The following is a 24,036-nucleotide window of genomic DNA, read 5'->3' as shown; positions in this document are numbered from 1 at the left end:
AGCACACAGAGGTTTGCAGGTCCAGTTCAGGGGAGGGGGGAGGTGTCGGGCAGGCCATGGGGGTCCTTGGACTGACGGGAGAGCGGGCAGGGCAGTCCTGTATGGAGTGTCGCAGGTGAGCAATGTGTGGGAAGATCTGTGGTAACACGGTGCAGGGAGAATAAGGTCAGGGTGGATAATGGGTTCTTCTGGGGGCTTGGGGGGTCTTGGCCGGGCAGGTGCCTTGGGAGGTACCCAAGTCCTGGATGGGTGCAAGGGCTGGAACGATTTGTTTTTGGCTCACCTGCGGCTACTGCCCCGGTTCAGTATGTTTTGGTTATATTTATTGCGACCTGAAAGGGTGATCAGGACAAAGGAATGTTCCTAAGTATCTCCCTGGGATTGAGTATAGATGGGCAGCAGAAAAGTAGGGAGTAAAAGGCTTGCCCTAACCGTTTTAGCGGGAAAGAAGCCTGTGTATCTCTACGCAGTTGCAAGCTGTGCTGATGATGGTTCATGCCTTCGGCAGGGGCTCCCATGCCAGACAGGTCAGATATAATATGTCCATGGGCAGGATGAGCTCACTAGCCTTCTGGCAGTCATCCTAAGAGAAGGACAACTCTTATTCCAAACCCGGGCAGATGGAGCTCGCTTAGTCCTGTAAGGACATCCATATAAGAGAGGGATACTCTAACTAAATCTACATCCTGAGGACCTCACTGCCACCGTCCAAGCTCACTCGGCCCTGGCAGATGAACCTTAGGATTAAAGGGTGGGTCCAGTTCTGTGCAAACTGTGTCTCATGTAAAAAATCCACTGCACAAGCTCAAAGGTTTTACCCACATCTGCAGAGCCCTGTAGCGACGGGGGAGGGTCGAAACGTCAGGTGAAAGGTGCACTGGAAGCCGCAGACCCAACCCCGCATGCAGGCGGTTCAGGACGTTGGTTGCCTGAGACTGACCCCGGAGATGACAGTCTCTTTTGGCAGCATCCTGAATGACCAAACAGCCTTTTTCAAGGAGAGCACTGCTTGCTTCACTCGGAGAGGGGCCTAGAAAAGGTGGCCTAACCAAAGCTCATCTCCACTCTTCACCCGGTTGGTTAACCGCAGCCAGCGGGCATCTGCTTCTAATGCGTTCAAAGATCAAGAGACAAAGGCATACACCTGTCTTCAAAGGTGTACCCAAATTGAGACTTGCATGCTGGAACATCAGAACCATGCTTGATTCTGCGAATAGTGGACGTCCTGAGCGTTGCTCTGCCCTAATTGCCCACAAACTGTCATGTCTCAGCATCGACATTGCTGCTCTCAGTGAAGTTCACCTCCACGAGGAAGGCAGCCTTAGAGAACATGATGACCGTTACACACACTTTTGGTCAGGTAAACCCAGAACCAAAAGGTATCTTTCAGGAGTTGGCTTCATGATTAAAACCTCCATTGTCCCTAAACTTGAAAATCTGCCAACAGGTCATTCTGATCGCATTATCTCCTTACGCCTTCCATTACACAACGAGCAACATGTTGTCCTCTTTAGTACATATGCCCCAACTCTCCAAGCTGACCCTGCCGAAAAAGATAAATTTTACACTGACCTGCGCCGCCTTACCCAGAAGATTCCTGCAGATGATAAGATCATTATCCTTGGTGATTTCAACACCACAGTAGGAAAGAACTTTGAAGCCTGAAAAGGAGTTTTAGGGAGGCATGGTGTTGGAAACTGCAACGATAATGGTCACCTTGTGCTAGAATTCTGTGCAGAGCAACAGCTCACCATCACTGATACTATCTTTCAGCAGAAAAATAGTCTGAAGACAACCTGGAGGCATCCTAGATGTAAGCACTGGCATCTCATCGATTATGTCTTGGTGCGACAGAGAGATGTTTGCAATGTCCATCAAAGCTGCGTGATGCCTAGTGCAGAATGCCAAACAGACCATCTACTTGTCCGCTGTAAACTTAACTTCAGCCTTATGTTCAAACCTAAAAGGGACGGTATTCCAAGGAGGAGACTCCAAGTTAACAATCTTGAAACAGCTACAGTGAGACAGCTTCCAGGCAAATCTTTAAACTAGACTCGAAAATCACTTTATAGATTCTATAGATCCCTCTACTGGAACACTTTGCCAACATATTAAAAACAGCATCCTGCAGTCCTTAGGGTTCTCCTTCAAGAAGAACGAGGACTGGTTTGATGAAAACAATCCAAGAGATCCAGGAATTGTTGAGGAAGAAGAGAACCACCCACCAAGCACACCTTGCACAGCCATCCTGCCATATAAGAAAAGAAGCCTTTCTTCTTGCATGCAGCAAGCTCCAACAGAAACTCTGCGACATCCAGAACAAGTGGTGGATCAGTCTAGCTGAAAAAACTCAGTTATGCACAGATACAGGTCATCACAGAGGATTCTATGAGGCCCTGAAAACAGCATACGGGCCTACATACTAGGTCCAAAGCCCTCTACTCAGCGTAGATGGTCAAATGCTTCTGACAGATAAAACCTCCATTCTGAATTGCTGGTCTGAACACTTTCAGACTTTTTTCAGTACTAGTCGTGTAGTTCAAGACTCAGCAATTCAGTCCATTGCACAACAACCAGTGAAGATTGAATTGGATATTACCCCCACATTAGGAGAAACCCTCAAGGCCATACTGCAGGTGAAAATTGGCAAGGCAGCTGGGGTTGATGGAATACCTCAAATCTGGAAGCATGGCAGCCAAGCACTCCATGCTAAATTTCACGAGTTTGTGGTGTGCTGTTGGGAACTAGCCAAGCTACCATCAGACCTTCGAGATGCAGTCATCATCACCTTGTATAAGAAGAAAGAGATAAATCAGACTGTTCAAATTACTGTGGTATTACTCTGCTCTCGATCGCTGGCAAAATCCTGACAAGAATACTTCTGAACAGATTAATACCTGCTATCGCAGAAGAACTTCTACCTGAAAGCCAGTGTGGTTTCAGAGCCAACAGGAGTACCACAGACGTGGTATTTGTTCTCAGACAACTGCAAGAGAAGTGCAGGGAACAGAATAAAGGTCTCTGTGCTACCTTTGTTGATCTCACCAAGGCTTTTGATACTGTGAGCAGAAAAGGTCTATGGCAGATTTTGGAACATTTAAGATGTCCCCCCAAGTTCCTTAAAATGATCATCTCACTTCCTGAGGATCAGTGTGGCCAAGTCAGATATGGCAATGCAATTTCTGAGCCCTTTCTAATAACCAATGGTGTGAAAGAAGGCTGCATTCTTGCACCAACCCTATTCACAATCTTTTTCAGCATGATGCTCCAAAGGGCCACGGCAGACCTCAATGATGAAGATGGTATCTACATTCAATATCGTACTGATGGAAGCCTATTCAACCTAAGGCGACTGAAGGCCCATTAAACCCCCTTAAACCATCTTGTCCAGGAGCTGCTTTATGCTGATGACACTGCCCCTGTCGCTCACACAGAAGCAGCTCTGCAGCGTTTAACATCCTGCTTTGCAGAGGCTGCTGAGCTTTTTGGGCTGGAAGTCAGCTTAAAGAAGACAGAAGTTTTCTATCAACTTACACCTCAGGAAGTCTTCCATCATCCCCATATCACCATTGATGAATCAGAGTTCAGATCAGTCCAGCAGTTTAATTACCTAGGTAGCCTCATCTCCTCGGACGGTAAGATTGGTGGGGAGATAGACAACAGGTTAGCAAAGGCATACAGTGCTTTTGGAAAGCTTCATAAAAGAGTATGGCATAATAAACACTTGAAGAAAAGCACAAAGATCGGTGTTTACAGAGCCATTGTGCTGTCTACTTTTTTATATGGATCCGATTCATGGGTCATCTACCACCACCACCTGCATCTCCTAGAATGCTTCCATCAACGCTGCCTCCATACAATCCTAAACACCCACTGGTCAGATTATGTGACTAATACGTCTGTTCTCGAACAGGCAGCAGTCACAAGTATTGAGGCCATGTTGCTGAGAACACAGCTGCGTTGGGCAGGACACGTCTCCAGGATGAAGGACCACTGCCTCCCTAAGATCTTGCTTTATGGTGAACTTGCCACTGGCTGCCGCAAGAGAGGAACCCTGAAGAGAAGATACAAGGACTTCCTGAAACAACATCTCAGCCTTGGCCATATTGATCATCATCACTAGTCTACTCTGGCTTCCAATTGGGAGGTCTGGAGACACACCATGTATAATGCTTCTGCTTCCTTTGAGAATGCACGTGGGATTGCTCTTGAAAAAAGACTACACAGAAAGAATTGTGTCTTGCAGAATTTACCACCTAAGGAGTCTTTCTGCTGTGCCTTTTGCAGCCGGACTTGTCTATTTCATATTGGCCTTTTTAGCCACCAGCACGCTTGCAGCAAACGTGGGTAGAGCCCTTCCCAAATCTTCGTTCGCGAAGCCTAGTCATGATGATGATGATAATGAAATATGGTTCTCTTATTGTATACTGATACCAGTCAATAGATTCAGGAAGGCACCACTGCACTGGTTGGTACTGAAAAAGTTATTTTAGTTGCAGGGACTAGATGAAAAGATACTATATATTTTTTCCTCTTCCTCACGGTATCAGTTTATAATCAGCATTGTGAAATACAAAATGAAGGGTACCTCATCCTGAAGGATTATTTTATGTAGAAACAATGATTTTTCATAATATATCAACCCCCCTTTGTCGATTCAAAGGATGGTCCAAATGAAGAGCAATTTAGTGAGGATATGATTTCATGTGTACTTACTGACACAAGGAAGCAGTTGTTAGTTTTCAGAGCTGATCAGAACACAAAAAGGATAAACACCTTAGGTGACATTTTGTCTGTGCCCTTTAGCAGTGTTTCTATAAACTTTGTTCGTGGAGCACTGAAAAAATAGTGCAACTCCAACAGAAAAGAGTAGAAATCAGAAGGCACAATAGAGATTAGTGTAAGGAAAAAAAAATAGCAAGGTAGTAGTGCTCTTTCAGTAATAGAGTAAAAACGTTTGTGGAACAGAAACAACTGAAAAGTAGGCTGCTAGGTAGATGTTGAGGACTTGGGCATCTTTGAGTATGTTTTAAAAAAGAAATTGCCAAAACAGACTAGAAAACAGACTTTTAAATTATGTAATAATGTTTTGAGTAGTTAGTGTATTTGCATTGTGATAAATAATGACAAATAGAAGGAACATTTGAATTCTTATTTTTTGTAAAGATTTTATAATTATTTTTTTAAAGTTGCTGTATGTTTGTCTCAGTCTGAGGAGACTGGAAAGTTTGCTAAAGAGGATGAGTTATGAGGTAAACCAACTTCTCTCTCTCAGCAATTGTAAATTCAAAATTAAGGGGCTTTAATCAAGGAAGTTTGGAAAAGAACCAGAAGAAATAACAACCCTTTATTAAAAGATATATGTATGTTGGCAAAAACAGTAACAGAACACAAAAAAACTAGACAGTAATCCTAGGAAAAAAGCAACAACAACAAAAAAGTCTGAATGAATACTTCTCTGTCCTTAGCGCAGTCCTAATCATGGCCGGCAGGGGGCGCTGTTGGGTCGCTGGAGGTGCAGGGCCTGCAGTTCTCTGTGTTGACCTGCAGGGGGCGCTGTCGGGCTCTGGCGGTCACCGCGCGGGGAGGGGTCTGGGGGGTGGTCTCGGATCGCGGGAGAAGCTGAAAGGAGAACGGAGACCCTTCCCCCAATGGGAGAAAAGCAGAAAAGAAAGCAGTTCACCCCTACGGGACTCACTGTTCCCAGATGACGGTGTTCCAAGGCTCTCCCCTCCTCTCCCAGCAAGCACAGACCTCTCCGATGGGGCAAAAAAACAAACAAACCAGTAGGTCCTGGCTGGAGTCACGAGGCAGTGGTGGCGCAGGGCCGGTGGTCCTCACTAGGTGGTTCGTCCTCACTAGGACGAAAGAACCAGAAAGACTGGCTCCCAGACTTTTCCTCCAGAAAAGCCCGGATACAGTCCCTGTCTCCGTCCCGGTGAGAGCACTTTGTGGTCTGACCTGTCCTCTGTCCCAGGCGGCCAGCTCTCCCGAAATCTTAAACTCCTTCCCCCCCTCACTCCAGCCTTCAAATGGGCCATTAGCATGGAATGTAGCTCGACTGGCTACATATTTTGTAAAGCTAATGACCTCCCCTTTCCCCCTCCCATTCCAACTCCATTTTTTCTTACAGTGAAGCAGGGAAAGAAAAATTCACCTCTCAGATTTATAACCTATGACAATGTTTCTGCAAATGCTTTTGAAGGATAATGACTTGGCTCTAAGCTTTACTGCTGCTGGATTTGTAGGTGTTTTTTGTTCTTGAGTTTGTCAGTAGTATTGTGAATCTATGGCTGTTGTTGGCTTTATGGCCATAATAGTGGCATTGGTGACTTCGTTATCTAATGTAAAATGAGTAAGCCCTGATCCATCAGAAGTGTGATGCGTGAGTAGTGTGAGAGCTGACAAAGTTTTGGTTTGGGCCATCTTTTCCCCATGCACAAAGAAACCTCCTCTACAGGAACATATGAAACAATATTTTCAGTTTGGTAGCTGACATGAATGAAATAAACTATAAAATACTGGAATCACATTTGAAAGTTAATGATGAGCAGATTTTTTCAAATGCTCACTTCTTTGGAGCTCGACAGAAGCATCTCAGAAACAGGTAGACAGACAGGTCTGTCTTGAGGTCTTGCAAAATGAAGTATTCATTTTGCTTTCTAAACTTATAGCTCCCTGGGATTCTTCTTTCTTAGCATACCCATGTTCAGCTTTTGCTGTTACAGAACACTAGAATTAAAAGTACTGCTGCAGCCAAATCCAGATGCGTTTTTTGCATGACTTGTCAGGTGTCTGGAAGCAACCCCTGCCTGTGGCTGGGGCGTGTTTGGATTCCTCAGCATCTCTGCCCTCTGCTGCATGCTGATCACCTCGGCAGATGGTGCCGGCTCACGCCACTGCTGCTGATGGGAATGCCCGCCCTGCTGATCCAGGCACTCTAATAGGAGGTGCCTAGGCCTGTCTTAAACAAACAGGTCCTGGGGGAAAAAGGGAAGTCTGACATATGGTGTGGCCATGGCAACAAGCAGAGATGAGGGTGCCATTTTGGAGTAAATGCAGGCTATTGTGGCTCAGAAAGAAGGCAGAAATTATCTTTGCTAAATTTACAAAGTTATTCTGTATGGCATGTTGGAGATTTTCTGAAACACACCACTTGCAATAAGATAGCTTACAAAAAACCAAAATCTGAAATTAAGTATGTAAGGGTGTCTTTAAATGAATTATTTTTCCACTTGCAATGGAAACTTTAGCTGGAAAATTCATAAGCACATTTACTCCTGAGAAATATTAGTGTGATGAATTATTGCACCAATCATATAATATATCTTTGGCTGCTTAAAGTCCAACACCTAGATTTCTCAGTAAAATGAATGTATTTTTCCTATACTATGGAGCATGGCCAGAGTTTTGTGTGTCTGAATATTGTACTCAGATAAGATTGCATTTCATAATTTGGTAGTTATTTTTTACCCATTTCTTAGCATCAGTAAAAACAAATATGTATATTTTCTAGCTGGGAGGGATTTTGTGAAGCTATATTTGGTTCCTGAAAAGGTTTCAGAGGCTTTATTATAGGAAAACTCTTTTAAGCTCATCACTGTGAAGATGATACAGTTGTTTGATATGTAGTTAGACCTTGGCATTTCTAGCAGAGCTTTCAGCACATACCTTGATTTTTAAAATGGAACAGATAAATTTAAAATGCAAGATGACAAAGTGCTCTGAAAAACTTGTGCAGAAACAAATCTTGACATTTGGGGGTAAAATAAATATTTTTCTCTTATTTTTGGTGGTCAGGAATATACATTTATATTCTGATCTTTGTTTCACAGGGCTGTGAAAGATAGGTTATAGGAATGATAATAACACAAAATAAAATGATACTGTTGGGATAGAGTGGAACTGCATGCTTCTGTTTATACCACATCTGTACATTTTGTCTTTCCAGGTAGATACTGTGTTCTTATGTGTCTTTTAGATTGTATAGATGTGGTATAAATAATAGCATGCTGATGTACATAGACAGTTTAGGTTTGTTCTCAAAATCATTATCAGAGCTTGAAAAATGTTCTGGTTGTAGAAAACTAAAGCTGCCTGACTGATCAGAGGCAGGATGATAGGACAGGTGTTGGGTCTTAAATCTTGCTACACTCAGTCATTTGAATAGTGTGCCTAAGTATGAAACGGTGCCTTAATTATTCTTGAGGGAGGAGTTGTATGGCATTTGTTTTTGTTTTCTTTCTTCGTTTCCTTCTAGTGTCTTGGCTATTGTGAAATAGCACACTTCACACACATCTGTCTGTTCCTCAGTCTGTCTCTTCACCCCGTGTCCTGCCCAGCAGAGATGCACAAAATGCCTTTGCTGATGCACAAAATATTATGGAATGGCAGGAGTCACGCCAACCTCTGCTGTATCTGCTGAGTGGCTTGCCGATGGACTTATAGGCCACAGCACTGGAAGTGATAAGATCCATTTTGACTTATACTTTTTGACTACGAGGAGACTTCAGGGAGTCTGTTAGCAGACGTGGACAAATAGCTTTGCTTTGCTTCATAATTCCTTTTCCTCTCAGGAAATTTTCTAATCAAGACCTGAGACTTTGTGGATTTATACTGATATTTTGATATGAAGTGATTAATATAGTGATGCACTGGATAACAGACAAGGCAAATGCTTGTTCTAGTCATTTGTTGTGCTTACACTGAACTGGGAAATATTGGGAAGTTTTACCACGTAATACAAGCTGAGAAAACAGTCTTAAAATCAGAAACACATTTGGTTTTTAAAAGCCAGGATATGCTTTTTATGCTTGTGGCAGTAAATGAAGCAGTAATTAACAGAATAGGTATATCAATCTCATTAAATGAGTATTAAATTAACTTCAATACTCACTGAAGTTATCAAGTGTTACATCGTATTTTGAATGGAATTTGCCTTAGACAAGATGTAAACTCCCTAGTTAACTATACAGTCCTATACAGCTGAATTGCACTTTTAACACCCTTTCAGTTTTATTCTCTGGTTTGTAGTTTGAACAAAAGTATGGCATTGGACTTGGGGGGTGGGGCTGGAAAGGGGAGACCTGGAAGGTGGTACTAGAGCATCATTCCTGTTGCCTGGGGCATTTGAGCAGTTTATGTGAATTCAGCTAGCTGGAGCCAGTGAGAATCTTCAAATTTATACTATCAGGCTATGGATGGAGCCCAAAGCTGCTTTTATTTGTCATTGTTGTCGCTTTGATAAAGAGTTGATAGAATCAGCTGTTAAGCAAAAGCTTCTTTGGAAGGCGGGAGGAAGTTTAATTAGTTGCAGACTGAAGCTGTTTTAACATTTCTGTCCTTGTCATGGCAAAAATGGACTTGTGCATGTGTGCCCACGTAAATGAATAGGCTGATGTCCTTCTGGATCTGCTGAGGTCTTACCATCATTTCATGTGCTGGTGAGAGCTTTTCCAGCAGCTAAATTTTGCCAAGTTTTTTTTTCCTTTTTGATTAAAGATGTAAGCCAAAGATGATGATGCCATATCTATTTAGACCTTATTGCTTTTGTTTGATTTTAAGATCTTTACCAAACTAGTGATGATTTTTATAGAGACATAAAAGTATCTATTTAAGAGGACTGAAATATAAAAAATACCTTGTTCCTTGAGAAAATACCTACTAATAATGAAATATATATATTTCATATAAAATAATCTTTTTTCTTAAATAATGTATTTTGTATCCATATTGTAAGTTCATCAGAGAATATACCTCAATCTAATGATGTACTTCTGTTAGGGGAACCTAATCTGTTTGCAGTATGTGATACTACTTTCAAATTTTGTATGAATGGCGAGATTCATTATAGTTTAATGTTCAGAAAAATGATAGTGAATTATCATTGATTGAAAAGAAGTTTTACATTATAAATGAAATTTTCTTTAAGGCTTTGACATGCTATGTAAGTTCATAAGTGAACTAAATTATCAATGCTAAAGTATATTAATTTATGATTTTAGTTTTAACCATTATTAAATACAAAATATTAACTGGTTATAAACGATGGCTAAAAGCAGTGTTTGCAAAAGGGGATTACTATATAGTGTTACAGTACAGACTAGATAATGGGGCCTCTAGTGGTCTAGTGGTTAGGGTGCAGGACTCTCACCGCTGCGACCCGGGTTCGATTCCCAGCCCCCTGGGCAGATGGAGCTCGTCAGCCCTGTAAGGCAATCCATCTAAGAGAAGGTCACTCTAAACAAACCTACGTCCTGAGGACCTCACTGCCACTGTCCAAGCTTGCTCTGCCCCGGCAGATGAACCTCAGGATTAAAGGGTGGGCTCAGTTCAGCGCACGCTGTGTCTCACCTAAAAAAATCCACTGTGCAGGCTCGAAGGGTCAATGACCTTTCCCAAATCTTCGCTCGCGAAGACTGGCCATTATTTATTACAGACTAGAAATTGCTAAATACAAGCCGTATTTGAGTATTTTCAAAGAAAATATTGATTTAGCAATAAAATTGTTTACTTGTAAATATGAATTTATTGATGCTCTGTCAAATTGTAGTTGATCAGGAGCAACATTTATTCTTTTAGAAAACTTAGCATAAAAGTGTTTTCAACATTTGAAACATTTTCAGTTGTGAAAATGCATTTTGAATAATGCAAAAATGTTGAAAAAAACCAACCCTGGAGAATGACTGAAAGGGTGCCTCTCCCATGAAATCCACTTCTACAATGGTAATGAGAAATGCATAAGTTTATACTCATATGTATGTGTGATTTGAGATAACCTTGGTGCTTGCTTTATTGTTCACTTTGTTTTATAAAAAGAAGTGAAATTCACCCAGGTGAGAGGGCTCCTACAAAGTTATTTCAGCTTTTGTGATGACTGTATTGGAGACTAATAGATGTAGCAGTTGTGTGATTTGTAGCTATCTTAAGTAAAAACTAGTGCAAAACGGTCTCTGTAGCTCTGTAGTGGGGTCTGAGCTGGCAAGCTGTGAGCCTTGTAGCACAAGAGTGGTTCTAGGTTAATGCCCCTGTCTCATAGCCCACGCTGTGGAGTAGGAAGGAGCAAAACACTCACAGAATAGAGTGATGCTGCAAGTCTGCATTCGTGGAAGAACCAGGCATCCAGCTGCATCTCCTGACCTTCAGTTGTTGTTCTCTCCTGAGCCAGTCTGATCCTTTGTATACTCCTTCCTGTCTGTATTACAGGTGGTGAGCTACGTGGAAACATTAGTAGCTAAAAATGGAGAATGCTAACAGTCTATTTCTTCAACTACTTCTCAGCTATTGGTTGCTGCTCAGCGGAGACTGAGCGCTCACTGCTCTGCTCCAGCACAATGTTAAACAAGGTTGCCAAACCCAAAGGAACTCTTCTGCTCTGATGGACAGTGATGCATGGATGTGTCACTTGTCCTTATCAGCACTTGGCCAGCACCTCCCAATATAGGCTGGTCTGACCCTGCTAACTGCTGGCTGGGTAGTGCAGTCATCCACAGCTGACAAACCCAGCACAAGCAATGGAGTAGAGCCTCAGACCAGGTCTGCATGATCTGAATGCAGCAGCACCCCACTATAAGCTGTCACACAACACACAAGAAGACAGAGCCCTGAAAGGTGCTCAGATTTTGTGTGTAGAATGAGAAACAAATGACTGGTATCGATAGACAAGGAGTAAGGAAACATAGATATAACATGAGCTTCCTCATGCAAATACTGAGTCTTCTTGTAAGAGGGATTTAAATCATGCTGGTAATAAGTATGCTATTCAGGAAACTACAGAGCTGCCTTTGGCCTAATTATATTATCTTGTCTCCGTCTCTCTCATGTGTACGTGTAAACCCAACCTCACAGTACACCTGACTGTGGGACTGAAAACCACTTGGGTTTTGTGCTCGTTTGCTTAATTTGACCTAGAGGCATTCAGGTGAAGTGCTCAGACAAAAAAAAAGCATGAAATTTTTGTTTGTTTCCCCGTATGCATGAGGCAAGCATGTAATGGGTGAGATTAGTTGTTTCTTCTCTTCCAGATGAATAGATCTTTATTATTTTGTGTATCTGCATAGATGCAGAGCATGTTTAGAACATCTAAATAAATAATCAAATGAAAGGTAGGAAGGACACATTGCAATTAGTGAATAATCTTCCTTGAAAGAAAAATTATACTATCACGTGCACTTTAGTAAGAAGTACAACAGCCATGGTTTAGTAAGATCTGTAGCCTTAACCAACAAAATTGCATGAAACAACTGGCAGTCTGCATTCTAAATGTTGGTCTCTACAGTGTGTATACTGAGCTTTTTGCCATGTTAGTACATACTTCACAGTCCACAATTCTCTGCTTTTGTCTGCAGAATCATTGCTGTTTTTCATAACTGCAGAAAGACAGTTGAAAGACTCATTTCTTTTAGTATGGAATTACAGCCATTCAGCAATATTTCTGATGAACTGTTAAAGCTTGACTTTGGTGAGGTCTGCACTAGGAATGCTTTATTAAAATAAGAACGTCATGTTACAGGAGAAGTAAGATTAATCTAGCAATACCTATGAAACTGTCTTTTGTCCTTACATAGCAAGCCAGCTTTCTGTGTGAAAATGGGAATACCCTTAGTTTTTACTGGCATAGCTGTATTAGTCTTAGGATGAGTGTGCCATCGCAGCTCTCTGAATGAAGCATCACACCCGTTTGCACATTTGCTAGATAGAGCTGCCTGGAAAAATGCATAATATGGGTATAAACTTTTTTTGTGAGCATGCTATGGTAGGTATTTATGGGGTGCATATTTACTTGAAGGGTCCATATACATATAAAAATAGAAGTAAGTTATTCAGATGATTCTGAATTTTATATTCCTTTTATTACATATCTATGTCTTAGGCAAAACTATATGAGGTAGGAAAAGGAGAAAAAAACCTGTCAGACGTGTTTTCAGCCATATCTTTTCCACTTGGTAGAAAGGAAACTGTCAGGATTTCCTATAGATGAGTTTTAGGGGAAAAAAAAAAATTTCTCTTTTCACAATATTTAAATGACCAAGTACTCTTTTGTAGGGGAGAATTTTGATAGTAGAATAAATCACCTTTGTTGTTTCTCTTGTGTGGATACCTTTATGTATTTAGTACAGGGAGTCTTAGAAAAGTTTTAAGCTACACTGTGTTCTCCCAAAATACAAATATCCTTATATGATGTTAACTTTGATGTAGCTTATAAATCTTATTTATGCAAATAAGCTGTCGAAAGTCATTCTCAGTAGGTAAGGTAGCAGGTTCAAGTTGTTGAAATTTCTGTGCTGCAGGACACTGGTGTTTAGCTGCAGCTGTGAGAGGCACAATATATATTATATCTCTCTGTGTATGATATAAATTATATATATGATATATATATTATATATCTCTATGGCACAATATATTTATTAACAGCTGCATTCCTTCAGCGTTGGTATAGCATAATTTTGGGTGCATTATTGAAGTGTAAGGTCATTGTAGTACCTCTGTTAAATTTACTCTTCTTCTCTTAAATCCTGTGGACTAAAAGTCCCTGGACAGCTGAACTCAACTAGGCATAGCCATGCAGAGGAGGTACATATAGGAGGATCACACTGATCTTTTGAGTTAGATTATTTTTATTTATTTGTTTTCTGTAGAGCACGTGCAAGTGTCTATTAAGGATAGGAGCTTACTGCTGAGGAACATAGGAGTAGCCCTGAGACTCCACTTAGAGCAAAACTTGCTAATTTTATATATTAGTTGCCCTGGCAAAACATCCTCGGCTAGGGCTACACTTTGGGAACTGGGGAGTGAGTATCAATATATTGTTTGGAAAATGTCTGTACTCAAAGTATGGCAAAGTGGCAACTCAATGAAACATAGAATAGGATATAAGCCAAACTGTGCAGCTATATTTGAGACTGAGATTTCCACCCAGGTTCCTTGCTTCACTTTGCCTGGAGAAGAGAAGGTGGAGAAGCAGGATGCATTTTTCCTTGTGGAAAAATGTGGTGGTTTGAGCCACCACAAGGATAAGGGGAAAGAGTGAAGCATTACTTTGTCTGTTTAGTTGTCATTGCTCCCAAGTTGTTTCATAGCTTATTTGGTTGTGATGCGAACATATTGTATGTTTGTATCAATATATTGACATATGTCTAAAGACATGATACATAATGGGGTTTTGTGATGTGAGATTATATATTTACGTATATCCATGTAAAGATTTTTTTTAACATTGTTTTTAGGGCAAAACTTGAAAAACCTTTTGTTTATGTCAGATACTGGTCACAGTAGTAGTTTCATGAACAAAATAATATGGTCGTGGTTATGCATTTGATTCTGTCACTTGCCAATATTTAGCTAAATATTTTTTGAAATTAAATTCCATTTACTGCAGGGTGGTTTTTAGAGACTATGATATATGTATGTACTCCGTCATTATGTGGAAAACTTTCAAGAAAATGATTGGTATATATTGTGTTTTAAAGGATTGACTGTGTTTTAAAGGATTGACCCCAAAGGGTTGAAATAGGGAGTAATTTGTTGGTTGTGCAATTGCTCAGGACTGTCTATTGAAAATACTGCAGTTGTAGAGAATACCTTTAAAGACAGAGCTCCTGTCCAGGAGCAGGTACGGCTGAAAATCTCACATTGTGAGATTTATGGTCTGAAAAAAATTTAGTATCATCTTGTATATTCATGCTAATGCTTTTGTTATCACTAGAGGGCAGTAAATACAAACAATGAATTATGTATTTACCAGAAAGTATTTTTCTTTTTTAAATTTATTTAAAATTATAAAGAAGCTTTATTAAATAACTCAGCTCTTGAGTTTTACTACATATTTACCCTAAAATAGTTCAGAATATTTTTATCTCAATCTATTTAGCAACATAAAATTCTCATATTTCATCCATAAGAATTATATATTCCCTAATAAAATGATCTGTAAAATAAAAATGATACAGCATAGGCTATTCTATAATTTTTAATAAATGTAATTCTAACAGGCAGGAGCCTGCCAAGGAAGTCTTTTTAAAGCAGTATAATTGTGCTACCTTTAGCATCCTTAAAACTGAGGCTCCTTCAGAAGAATTGGGGATTTGTTCCAATTACAGGTGTCGGTTCTCAGCCACCAGTTCAAGCCTTCTTGATATCAGCACAAGACCCAGCTTTGTCTCCACCCCTGCTGCTCACTTGGTGTGTGGCAGCTGATTCCTGCATCTGGAACAATTTACTCATATTCATAAAATTCCTGATTGTTTGTTTGGGATTTTTTTACTTCAATTCTGCATTTTCTTCTTCTAGTCATGGAGTCTTATGCAGAGAAGTTTGGTGAGACTGCTAATTCAGCGGAGTTTTCTTGTCCAGCTGTCCTGCTGCTTTCTCCAGACCAACTCTGGGTTTTGGCTTAATTGAGCCCATCCACATGCCCTTGCTTGCTGGATGAAAGGACCATTCTTTTCTGCTTTGATCTTCCATCACTGAGTAGACTTTCCATTTTGTGCAGAGACTTTCTGCTGTGCCAGCATAAGCCCCGATGGAGCTCACTAATGCTGTGAAAACAGTGCTGTATTTGTGACAAGTAGGAGTTGAATTTGCCATGGGTAATTATCACTGTTCCCTGGTATCTGGAGGGCAGCCTAAAAACTGTAGAAATATAGAAAGGTTTGGGTTGGAAGGGACCTTAAAGATTATCTAGTTTTAACACCCTGACACGGGCATTGTATTTTAATATTTTTAGACAGGCTCTTAGTTTGGTTTATGAGATTTCTTCAGGCTGTCTGTTCTTGTTTGTAATGCATACAACTTTAAAAACTAAAACTGGTGATACCCTTAGCTGTCTTCCTTTTTGCTTTACTTTTTGCTGGTTACTGGACAATATGCACTACATCCAGCACACTTGTATTCAGGACTGATGCTCAGACATGTCTCTGAAGGTTCCTAGTGCAACTTCATAGTCAATCCAGGGGGTTGCAGTGAAGAGCTGCAACAAGCCTCCAAGCCAAGTATGTTTCTGCTGGAGTTCCTGTATTACCCATCACTGACCCATAGAAGGAAAGACCCAGATGGTAATTTTCCCATGGGACTGTCAGAAAGGTACTGCAACTGAATCACCCAATCACAGAATGGGTCAGATTGGAAGCGACAATGGGTCACTCGTCCCATCTCCCTGCTCAAGCAGTGTCATCCCAGAGCACATTGCACAGGATTGTGTCCAGGTGGTTCTTCAATATCTCCAGTGAGGGAGAATCCATCACCTCTCTGGGCAGTCTGTTCCAGTGCATGGTCACCTGCACAGTAAAGAGGTTCTTCCTCATAATCAGGTGGAACTTCCATGCATCAGTTTCTACCCATTGCCTCTTTTCCTGTTGCTTGGCAGCAGCGAGAAGAACCTGGTTCCGTCCTCTTGGTACTCTCCCTTCAGATATCGATATATGCTGATGAGGTCCCTTCTCAGCTGTCTCTTCTTGAGGCTGAACAGGCCCAGCTCCCTGAACCTTTTCTTGTAAAAGAGGTGCTTCAGTCTCTTAATCATCTTTGTTGCGCCCTGCTGAACCTGCTCCTGGACAGGAGCTCACTCTGTCTCTCTTGTCTTGAGGAGCCCAAAACTGGACACAGCACTCCAGCTGAGGCCACAGGAGGGCTGAGTAGAGGGGTAGGATATTTCCCTTGACCTGCTGGCAGTGCTCTTTCTTATGCACCCCAAGATATCATTAGCCTTCCCTATGTCTTGTGCGTATCATGAGTTGGTTTCAGCTCAGTAAGTTTTAGGCAGTTTCAGCTGTCTTCCATTGCTTCTTGTTGCTTCCTCAGTGCTAGTGAAACAGGTCTGCTGTGCTATGTTTTCTCATTGTCGTAATTCTACACATTAGATGTGGGGGTTTAGGTTAAACAGCCTGAGGTTTTTCTTTTATTAGAAAAAAAATTTCTCTGTCCCCTGAATAATATTTGTAAATTTTTTTCCTATGCAATGTACATGACAGCAGTTAAGAAAACAGAGACACTAGAGCTTTGTGCACTGTTCCATCACTAGTATTGGCAGAATGGGAGATTTAGAGTATCTGTCTTTTTATTTAGTATCCTAGAAGATTCAGATTTCTGGGAGTGACACTATCACTATGAAATGTCCTGTTGAGACTCTATGAAGTCTTCAGGGTTTCTGCTTTCTTCAGTGTAGTTCACCATTTTGTACTCACGGACCACTCTCCTTATTGCTGGTATCTTTGCAGTTAAATTCTTTGAACTGTAGTTTACATGAATGGTGTGAACATTTTGGTTCATCCCATCAACCACCCCTCCCCCCAGTTTTTCTGTTCTCTGGAAGTTTTCGTGGCAATGGCTTAGTTTCAGACACCAGCGAAGAAATTGAGTATCATAAAATAGTTTCAAGTCTTGCAGAACCTGATTTAAAGCAGTCCCATTAAATGAAGTCAGCCTGTTTATGATCATTAGATATGGGTCTATAATCACAGTGTTAACCTATTTAATGTGTCTTCTCTCAACACTGGGAGAGTTGTTGCAGAATATTTCACAGTCACAAATCAAATGCCCTACAACAGTACAAGAATACTACACATTCAAATACATACATGATATTGACAGGCATTAAGTACACTCCTGTGTCTTGGTTCTTTATCAAGCAAATACGTAGAATATATGTATTTCAGCTTTTCTGTTATTATATTCAGGACTGGTGTTTTGTGAAGTTGCCTGAAGTTACCCATCCATCCTGCTTGCAAATTTTAAATGGCACAACTTAAAATTTTTGCAGTCTTTAAAAGTGTGCTATGGTTGAACATCACAGCTCCTGGGATCTCTGCCACCTCTTTTTGTGACTCTTTTGGAGAAAGTTGTCCAGGATCGTTGATTAAATAATAGCTAACATTTGCTGAAGGTGTTAAGTGACTTCATAATCTTTCTGCATTTCAAGGTCATTGTCTTAATTCTTTCAAAACACACAACCATGCTCATTAAAAACTTCCCCTTTTTTTCTGAAGTATTTTATTACTCACTTAATGTAATTTCAAATTATACGTTTCTCATTTTCATATTCTTTGCTTGATTCAAAGCATTGTAGAAAATGTCATTATGCCCTTCTTCCCTATGCGTTATCTTCACAGCTGTATGTTTGTATAAAAACAAGAATCTCTGACTTTTGTTTTTCTTTACTTGAATTCCTCTCAGTATTTAGTTTGTGGAAGCTATTTGCTGTGTGCTCAGCTATTCACCATAACCTCCTCTAAAGCTAATTATTCATTCTTTGCAGTCTGGGAATTGAGCATGAAAATCAGACAAAATGATTCCTGTAAATCAGTGCTGGTATGACTTTCCCAAGTATAAATGTCCAAGGTCATACTTCTACATGTAGCCAAAGTCAGAGTGCATGCTTTCTGAGACAGTGAAGTCATAAAATTAAATTATATTACAGCAGTTGGTAGTTTTACGAGGTTGAGACTGTGGTTCTTGAAAAAATCATACAAATTAGTAGTAAGCAGCCAATATCAGGTGTAACTTCCTAATATTAGTATAATTAATATGCAGCTAGAATAAATTGTTGTAACATATATGTACACTGTAGGAAAATGTTTTTTCATGTTTTTACATCAAAAGGATCTAGGTAATAACATCATACTTCAATAAATTCAATAAGCTGTTTCTCTTACAGATGTACCTTTGTTTCATACATTTGTGAGGGATAAAAAAATTGAAGATGTTTTAATACCTGCTAAACAGCTAGTGTAATTTACATGCCAGCCATTTTAAATATTCCCTATCTGAATCAAGTTCTGCACTACTGGGAACAGCTGTTAATATTTAAGGAGGAAATAGCCGTTAAAGTAGCAAAGTAAGAGAAAATAATTTAAAACTTGGCTTTCCGATGTCTGCTAATACTGCCTATTGCAATCAAACTTTCATAGTTCATGCTTCGTTCCTAAAGCAGCCAAAAAGGTAGTGGCTATTATTTTACCATTTTCTAAGTCATGCTTGAAATTTCCTTCTGAAGAAAGGCAGCATATTTTCAGTTCTCAGTGTTGATGCTGGGCAGGTGGCAGCAGTGCTCTCTTCTGGGTGATCAGAAGACAGTGCTACAGAGACACAGACAGGTTTATATGCAGTGTTACAAAGCTGAGCTGGAAGAATCAGGATAAATATTTTCCAGAAGTACCTTTTGACTTCTTTAATGTCATGCTGAGTCTCTAGTAACTCCAGTTTTAATTTCAAAACTTAATTTACATCTTAATGTACATCTGGCTGCATAGATCCAGAACAAGTGTAACTGTGCATATTAAATAGAAAATGTGTCAGAAATGTTTTATGTTACCTATTTTAAGGAAAACTATGCTTTCCACATGAAAATACATTAAGTGCTGATGATCTGTTGATTGTATTCAGTTGCTATAGATTTCTCTCCTGTAAGGATGAAATTTGTTTATGTCATACTTTGCCCTATTGATTTTTACAAGTTCAGTTCTTTTTCAAGCACTTAGTGTCGCTGAGTATTTCAGCCAAAATCTGTCCTATGACCGTTCTCAGCATCTCCCAGTGAATCAGCAGTATGGAGTTAGACTGAACGCTGAACCTCATTCACTTTGTCCTTAGGCTTTGCCCATTGTCATATTGGGAAACTCTTCCTTCTTTTGATGCAAGAAAGAATAAGAAACTTGCTGCAGTTGTTCATATGCATTGCACAGAATGGTGCAAGATAATCACAGAATCATAGAATGGCTTGGGTTGGAAGGGACTTTAAAGATCATCTAGTTCCAACACTCCTGCTGTGGGCAGAATGTATTCCTCCTCTCAAGTTTTGGTCTCTTGAGTGGCAGATGGTGGGATATTTTGTTTAATGCCTGAGTCAGCTCACTGACACACTCCTCTTTCAGTTAATCCTTTTTTTTTTTCTGTGATGTATAGCTGTAATTGATTATAATAATCTGCTGAGGCAGAGCAAAAATTGAAGAAATACAGTGAGAATTTGAGGACTCTTATTAACTCACTTCTTATGTCTCCATGGAAGCTTAATACTCGTTGAGAGTCGTAGGACATGTGACTTACTTAGCTTAATAAGAACTGCTTTTATCTCTTAAAATAAAAAAAACAGTAGAAGCTAGAAGCCTGACTCAGTAGTCTGAGGTGGATCAGTTTTTAATCTAGATGGCATAAAAACCAAAAAAAATTTCATCACAGACTGCTCAAGAAACCAGATAGCTCTATTGATTTTGTTTTGGGATTTTTTTTTCCCCCTTAAGAAACCCTCAAAATATAATTTTCTTCCATATGAAAAATTAAAACCACTGGGCAATCCACATGGATATACACAATGCTCATTTTAACTGCTTGGATGGTGCATCCACTGAAGAGAGTGTTAAATGCTGCTGAACTGACAAGACTTTAGTCTGATTATTTTTGAATGGCATGTGAATGCTGCAGGCAGGGATGCCATTAATAAAGGGCATTTGCTGTTAAAAAAAAAAAACAAACAACGTACTCTGTACCCAGGAGAGTCCCCAGCGTTGGTTGATGGGAAATTACCATACATCATGACACCAGCCCTACAGATTTATATCTTTTAGGGTGACATACTATTGGCTGCTAGTTAGCCTCTATGGGAGGGATCGCTGCCACTGTCTGTGGCTTCCTCTTCAGGTCCTTATTTGGTAGCTGTTGATAGAGCAAGTCTTTGAGCAGCCGAGCATCTTGACATACATTATTCATTAAGTCCTGGTGTTCAGGAAATATGCATATCCCTAGCTCTTCAGAAATTTCTTCAGCTTGTACAATATGTTTCTTCAACGTTGCCTCTGAATACTTGGAGTTTCACAAATGGCATTTCTACAATCGGAAGACCACACGTTTGGATTTCATTTCAGAATGCCTCCTGTGCACACAGTTGCTGAGAACCTGAAGATTAGCAAAAAGAATTAGGAAAGAAGGAGTCTTTATTCTTGGAAGTCTTTTGCAGTGTCAGATAAAAAAGAACTGATTACCTTAGATTGGTAGCATAGGAAAAAAAATACCAAAAATGCCTGAGGCAAACTATTTACTCTCAGTTTCTTGGGGCTACATAAAGGTAGGATTTTCTTTTACCTTTTAAGAACCTTTATTTGTGGCGTGTCGTTGCATGATCACTGGATAACGTGGTAATTTGTGGGTGATATGATTATGAACACTAGGAACATAAAGTAAAAAATGAGATAACAAGCCTTTGTTCAGCAAGAAGAATGAACTGCACAGTATACAGTCTCTTAGAACTGTGCTGGGACTTTTAAAATAACATTCCTTCAGTGAATGATCAGACTGAGTCTAAAGCCAAAGAAATTCAGAAGAATTTTTTTTCTTTCAGATAAAGGTTGATACAAAACTGTATTAAAAGATTTAAAAAACTGCAATACCATTACAATGGGAGAGGGTATGAGTAAAGAAACTGAGGATACTGGGTGGATGCATGACTCATACTGGTTTTAATAGCTGAAGAAAGGTGAAATTTTGAACAGTATGTTTCAACAGCATTTTGTGGTAGCCTATGTGTGTGTGACATCTTATTGATTAAAACACTGAAATTGCCAACTTCTAATACTGATCTACATTTTATGTAGGGCAGCTTTGAACTCGCTTGAAACTATAGTACTGCTAGAAAATGAAATTAAATAAGATTTTATCTCTTTTTATGGAAAAGTTTAGCACCAAGGAATCAAATCAATATGCCTGTCAACACACAGAACTGAAATCCACATAGTAGAAAACTACACTTGAGCTTTGTTATGGCCGTAAAAAATTATGTTTGTGCTTAAAAAAATGATGCTGCTCTTATAATCATTATCAAGTTGTAAAAAAAAAAGAAAAAGAAACATCATCCTGTGCTTGACATACAATAACTGTACCAAATCATCTGATTTTAAAGAAAATTCTGATTTCTCCTGAACTAAGTAATGCAAGTATTGAATTAAATTACTGAAAATAACACAAGCATTATATTCACACATGACTGAATCTCTTAAAGCTTTCTTGTATCAATAGCTAGTTTTATGATAGATGTATATTTCTTAATGAGGAAATGCAAAACTCTCATTAGGTGATTATGTCCAATTGTGAGCATTGTCAGCTACTGCTGACTTGTTACAATATATTTGCAAGGATTTTGGTCAGTCATCTGTGAAAAAAAATTAATACCATTATGCTAGCTAGGTGGATTTCTTTCTTGTTTACCAAAATAATAAGATGAAATCACTTTGCATTAAGCAAAAGGTGAGGTATTTATTCTAATTTACTAGAAAGTCTTTCCTGCATTTCCAAACAGCTGCTGTCACATTTCTCCTTGCTAAATTGGAAAAATTCAATCACTGATTTAAATGTTCACTCTTAACTGTTTAGCCTTTAAATTGAGAGACTTTTTTTGCTAATTGAAGTTCAAGAGAGAGCAGGGTAGCTGTAATTGAGTACACGGGTGACAAAAAAATGTTCTTTTTATAGACGGTGTCCTGTACTGTCTATAGACAATGATTTTAGTTAAGAAGTTAAGTAGGGCTTGAGCACACTTTTAGTACAGTGCTTTTTGAATTCACACTACAAATAGTGGAAAAATTTGAGAAGAAAAGATGATCTGTTTCTTGTGACATTCAAAACAATCATTTAGAGTATTTATGAAATTCTAAAGACTGAAACATCTTATTCTCAGAGATCATTGTACATGTTTACATCCCTTATTATACATATATTTCTATATGCTTCAGGCTATACTTTATCTCCTGTGAATTTTATTTCAGATAATGGTTGTCATGTGGAGTATTTATCCTCTGTTTTTGTTGAGTATTTTTTCTTGATAGTGATATTATCCCAATGCTAACCTCTCATAGCTTATGTATAAAAACTAGTGTCTGACCTTCATATTAGTTAAACACATGAAGTGCTTTAACGCAAATCTGTAGCTATTAAGAATTTTGTTTATATATTAGGAATACTGCTAAAATCCAAGGTAATTTTGCATTGATAAGCAATATAGACAGAAGCCTTAGATTAATTAGTAAGGCTGACCTATTTTGAATTCCTTGTTTGTTTTATTGTAGAATACAAGACTTTTTAAGTCCAGTAAAATAGTATAGTTTATTCTTTTTTGAGTTAAACGTCTTTTAAAAAAAATTTTGTTTCAGAAACAAAATACAGTCATGTAAGTTGAATGTTCCAAGTATTGAATGAATGTTTCATGGATGTATTCTATTCATGTAAGCTTTTACAAATGTTACCTAGAATAGAGGCAGCCAGAAAGGCTGAAACTGGGATCTGTTGCCATGTGGATTTGGGAACCAGTGCAGTGAAAGTCTTCAGTTGCCCTTGACCATTTTTGTTTCAGCCTTCACTGGAGCTGGAACTTGATTAATGCTCAAACTGAAGGACAAGATGGGGCTTTTTGGTCCATGGACTGCCTAGTTAGCCCTAGCTTCGCCTTCAGTACGGGTGCTGTAGGCTGTGGTGGTGACAGCCTCTTACAGTCCTTAGGGTGGTGCAGGTTTCTGTTGAGGAACAGAAGGCCTGCATGGAAAAGACAATACCAGAAGAGGGTATCTGCCCTGAGAGTGGTTCTTTGTGCTTCCTTTCTCAATACAGCTAACTGCTGGCTGATTGTTTGACTTAAGCTTTTTGTTATTGAGTCAAGAACTTTATACAAAATTTGTAAAATGTTCTTATGTGTAAACAATAACCCCTGTGTATATTAAGCATGCAGCCCAAACTCTTTCATGACCATGTATTGACTCTAGTTAGATCTTGGAATTGATAATTTCTTTATACTATACATGCAAAGTCTTCCCAAAAATGTATCAGTGCTCTTGCTGCCATATGGGAAAATGGTTACTGCAAATATTTGTCTTTTTTTTTTCTATGTGTCTTTGCTGCCATCAGAAAAGTACCTTATTTTTTCCAAAAAATGTATGTTTATCCTAGGTTGACAGCAGTAATATATATAAGCAGAGATATGCACACACTGGGCTTCAGCTCAGAAGGACCTAAGCTACAAACCTGTTCTTAGGAGGTTAACACTATTTGGGATATTGTTCTCAG

The 24,036-nt window shown here is 39.5% G+C and overlaps 1 protein-coding gene across 4 annotated transcripts in view; it reads left to right on the top strand.

Moving 5' to 3' along the window:
* Positions 1 to 24,036, top strand: part of LOC108495468 (cAMP-specific 3',5'-cyclic phosphodiesterase 4D) — a 297,598-nt gene that overhangs the window by 252,781 nt on the left and 20,781 nt on the right. Inside the window, exon 1 of one of the 4 annotated variants that reach the window (XM_017811177.1) lies at positions 16,250 to 16,393. The exons of 2 other annotated variants lie outside the window; for them this stretch is intronic. In XM_017811177.1, coding sequence (XP_017666666.1) covers positions 16,319 to 16,393 — 75 coding nt within the window. In that variant the 5' untranslated portion in view covers positions 16,250 to 16,318. Of the gene's footprint in view, positions 1 to 16,249; positions 16,394 to 20,658; positions 21,053 to 24,036 lie in introns of those variants that run through there. One more of the 4 variants, XM_017811178.1, reaches the window with a different exon arrangement.

Source organism: Lepidothrix coronata, unplaced genomic scaffold (genome assembly GCF_001604755.1).
Source record: "Lepidothrix coronata isolate B3197 unplaced genomic scaffold, Lepidothrix_coronata-1.0 Scaffold31, whole genome shotgun sequence".
Classification (NCBI taxonomy): Eukaryota; Metazoa; Chordata; class Aves; order Passeriformes; family Pipridae; genus Lepidothrix; species Lepidothrix coronata.
This window is presented reverse-complemented; position numbering and strand designations above follow the sequence as displayed.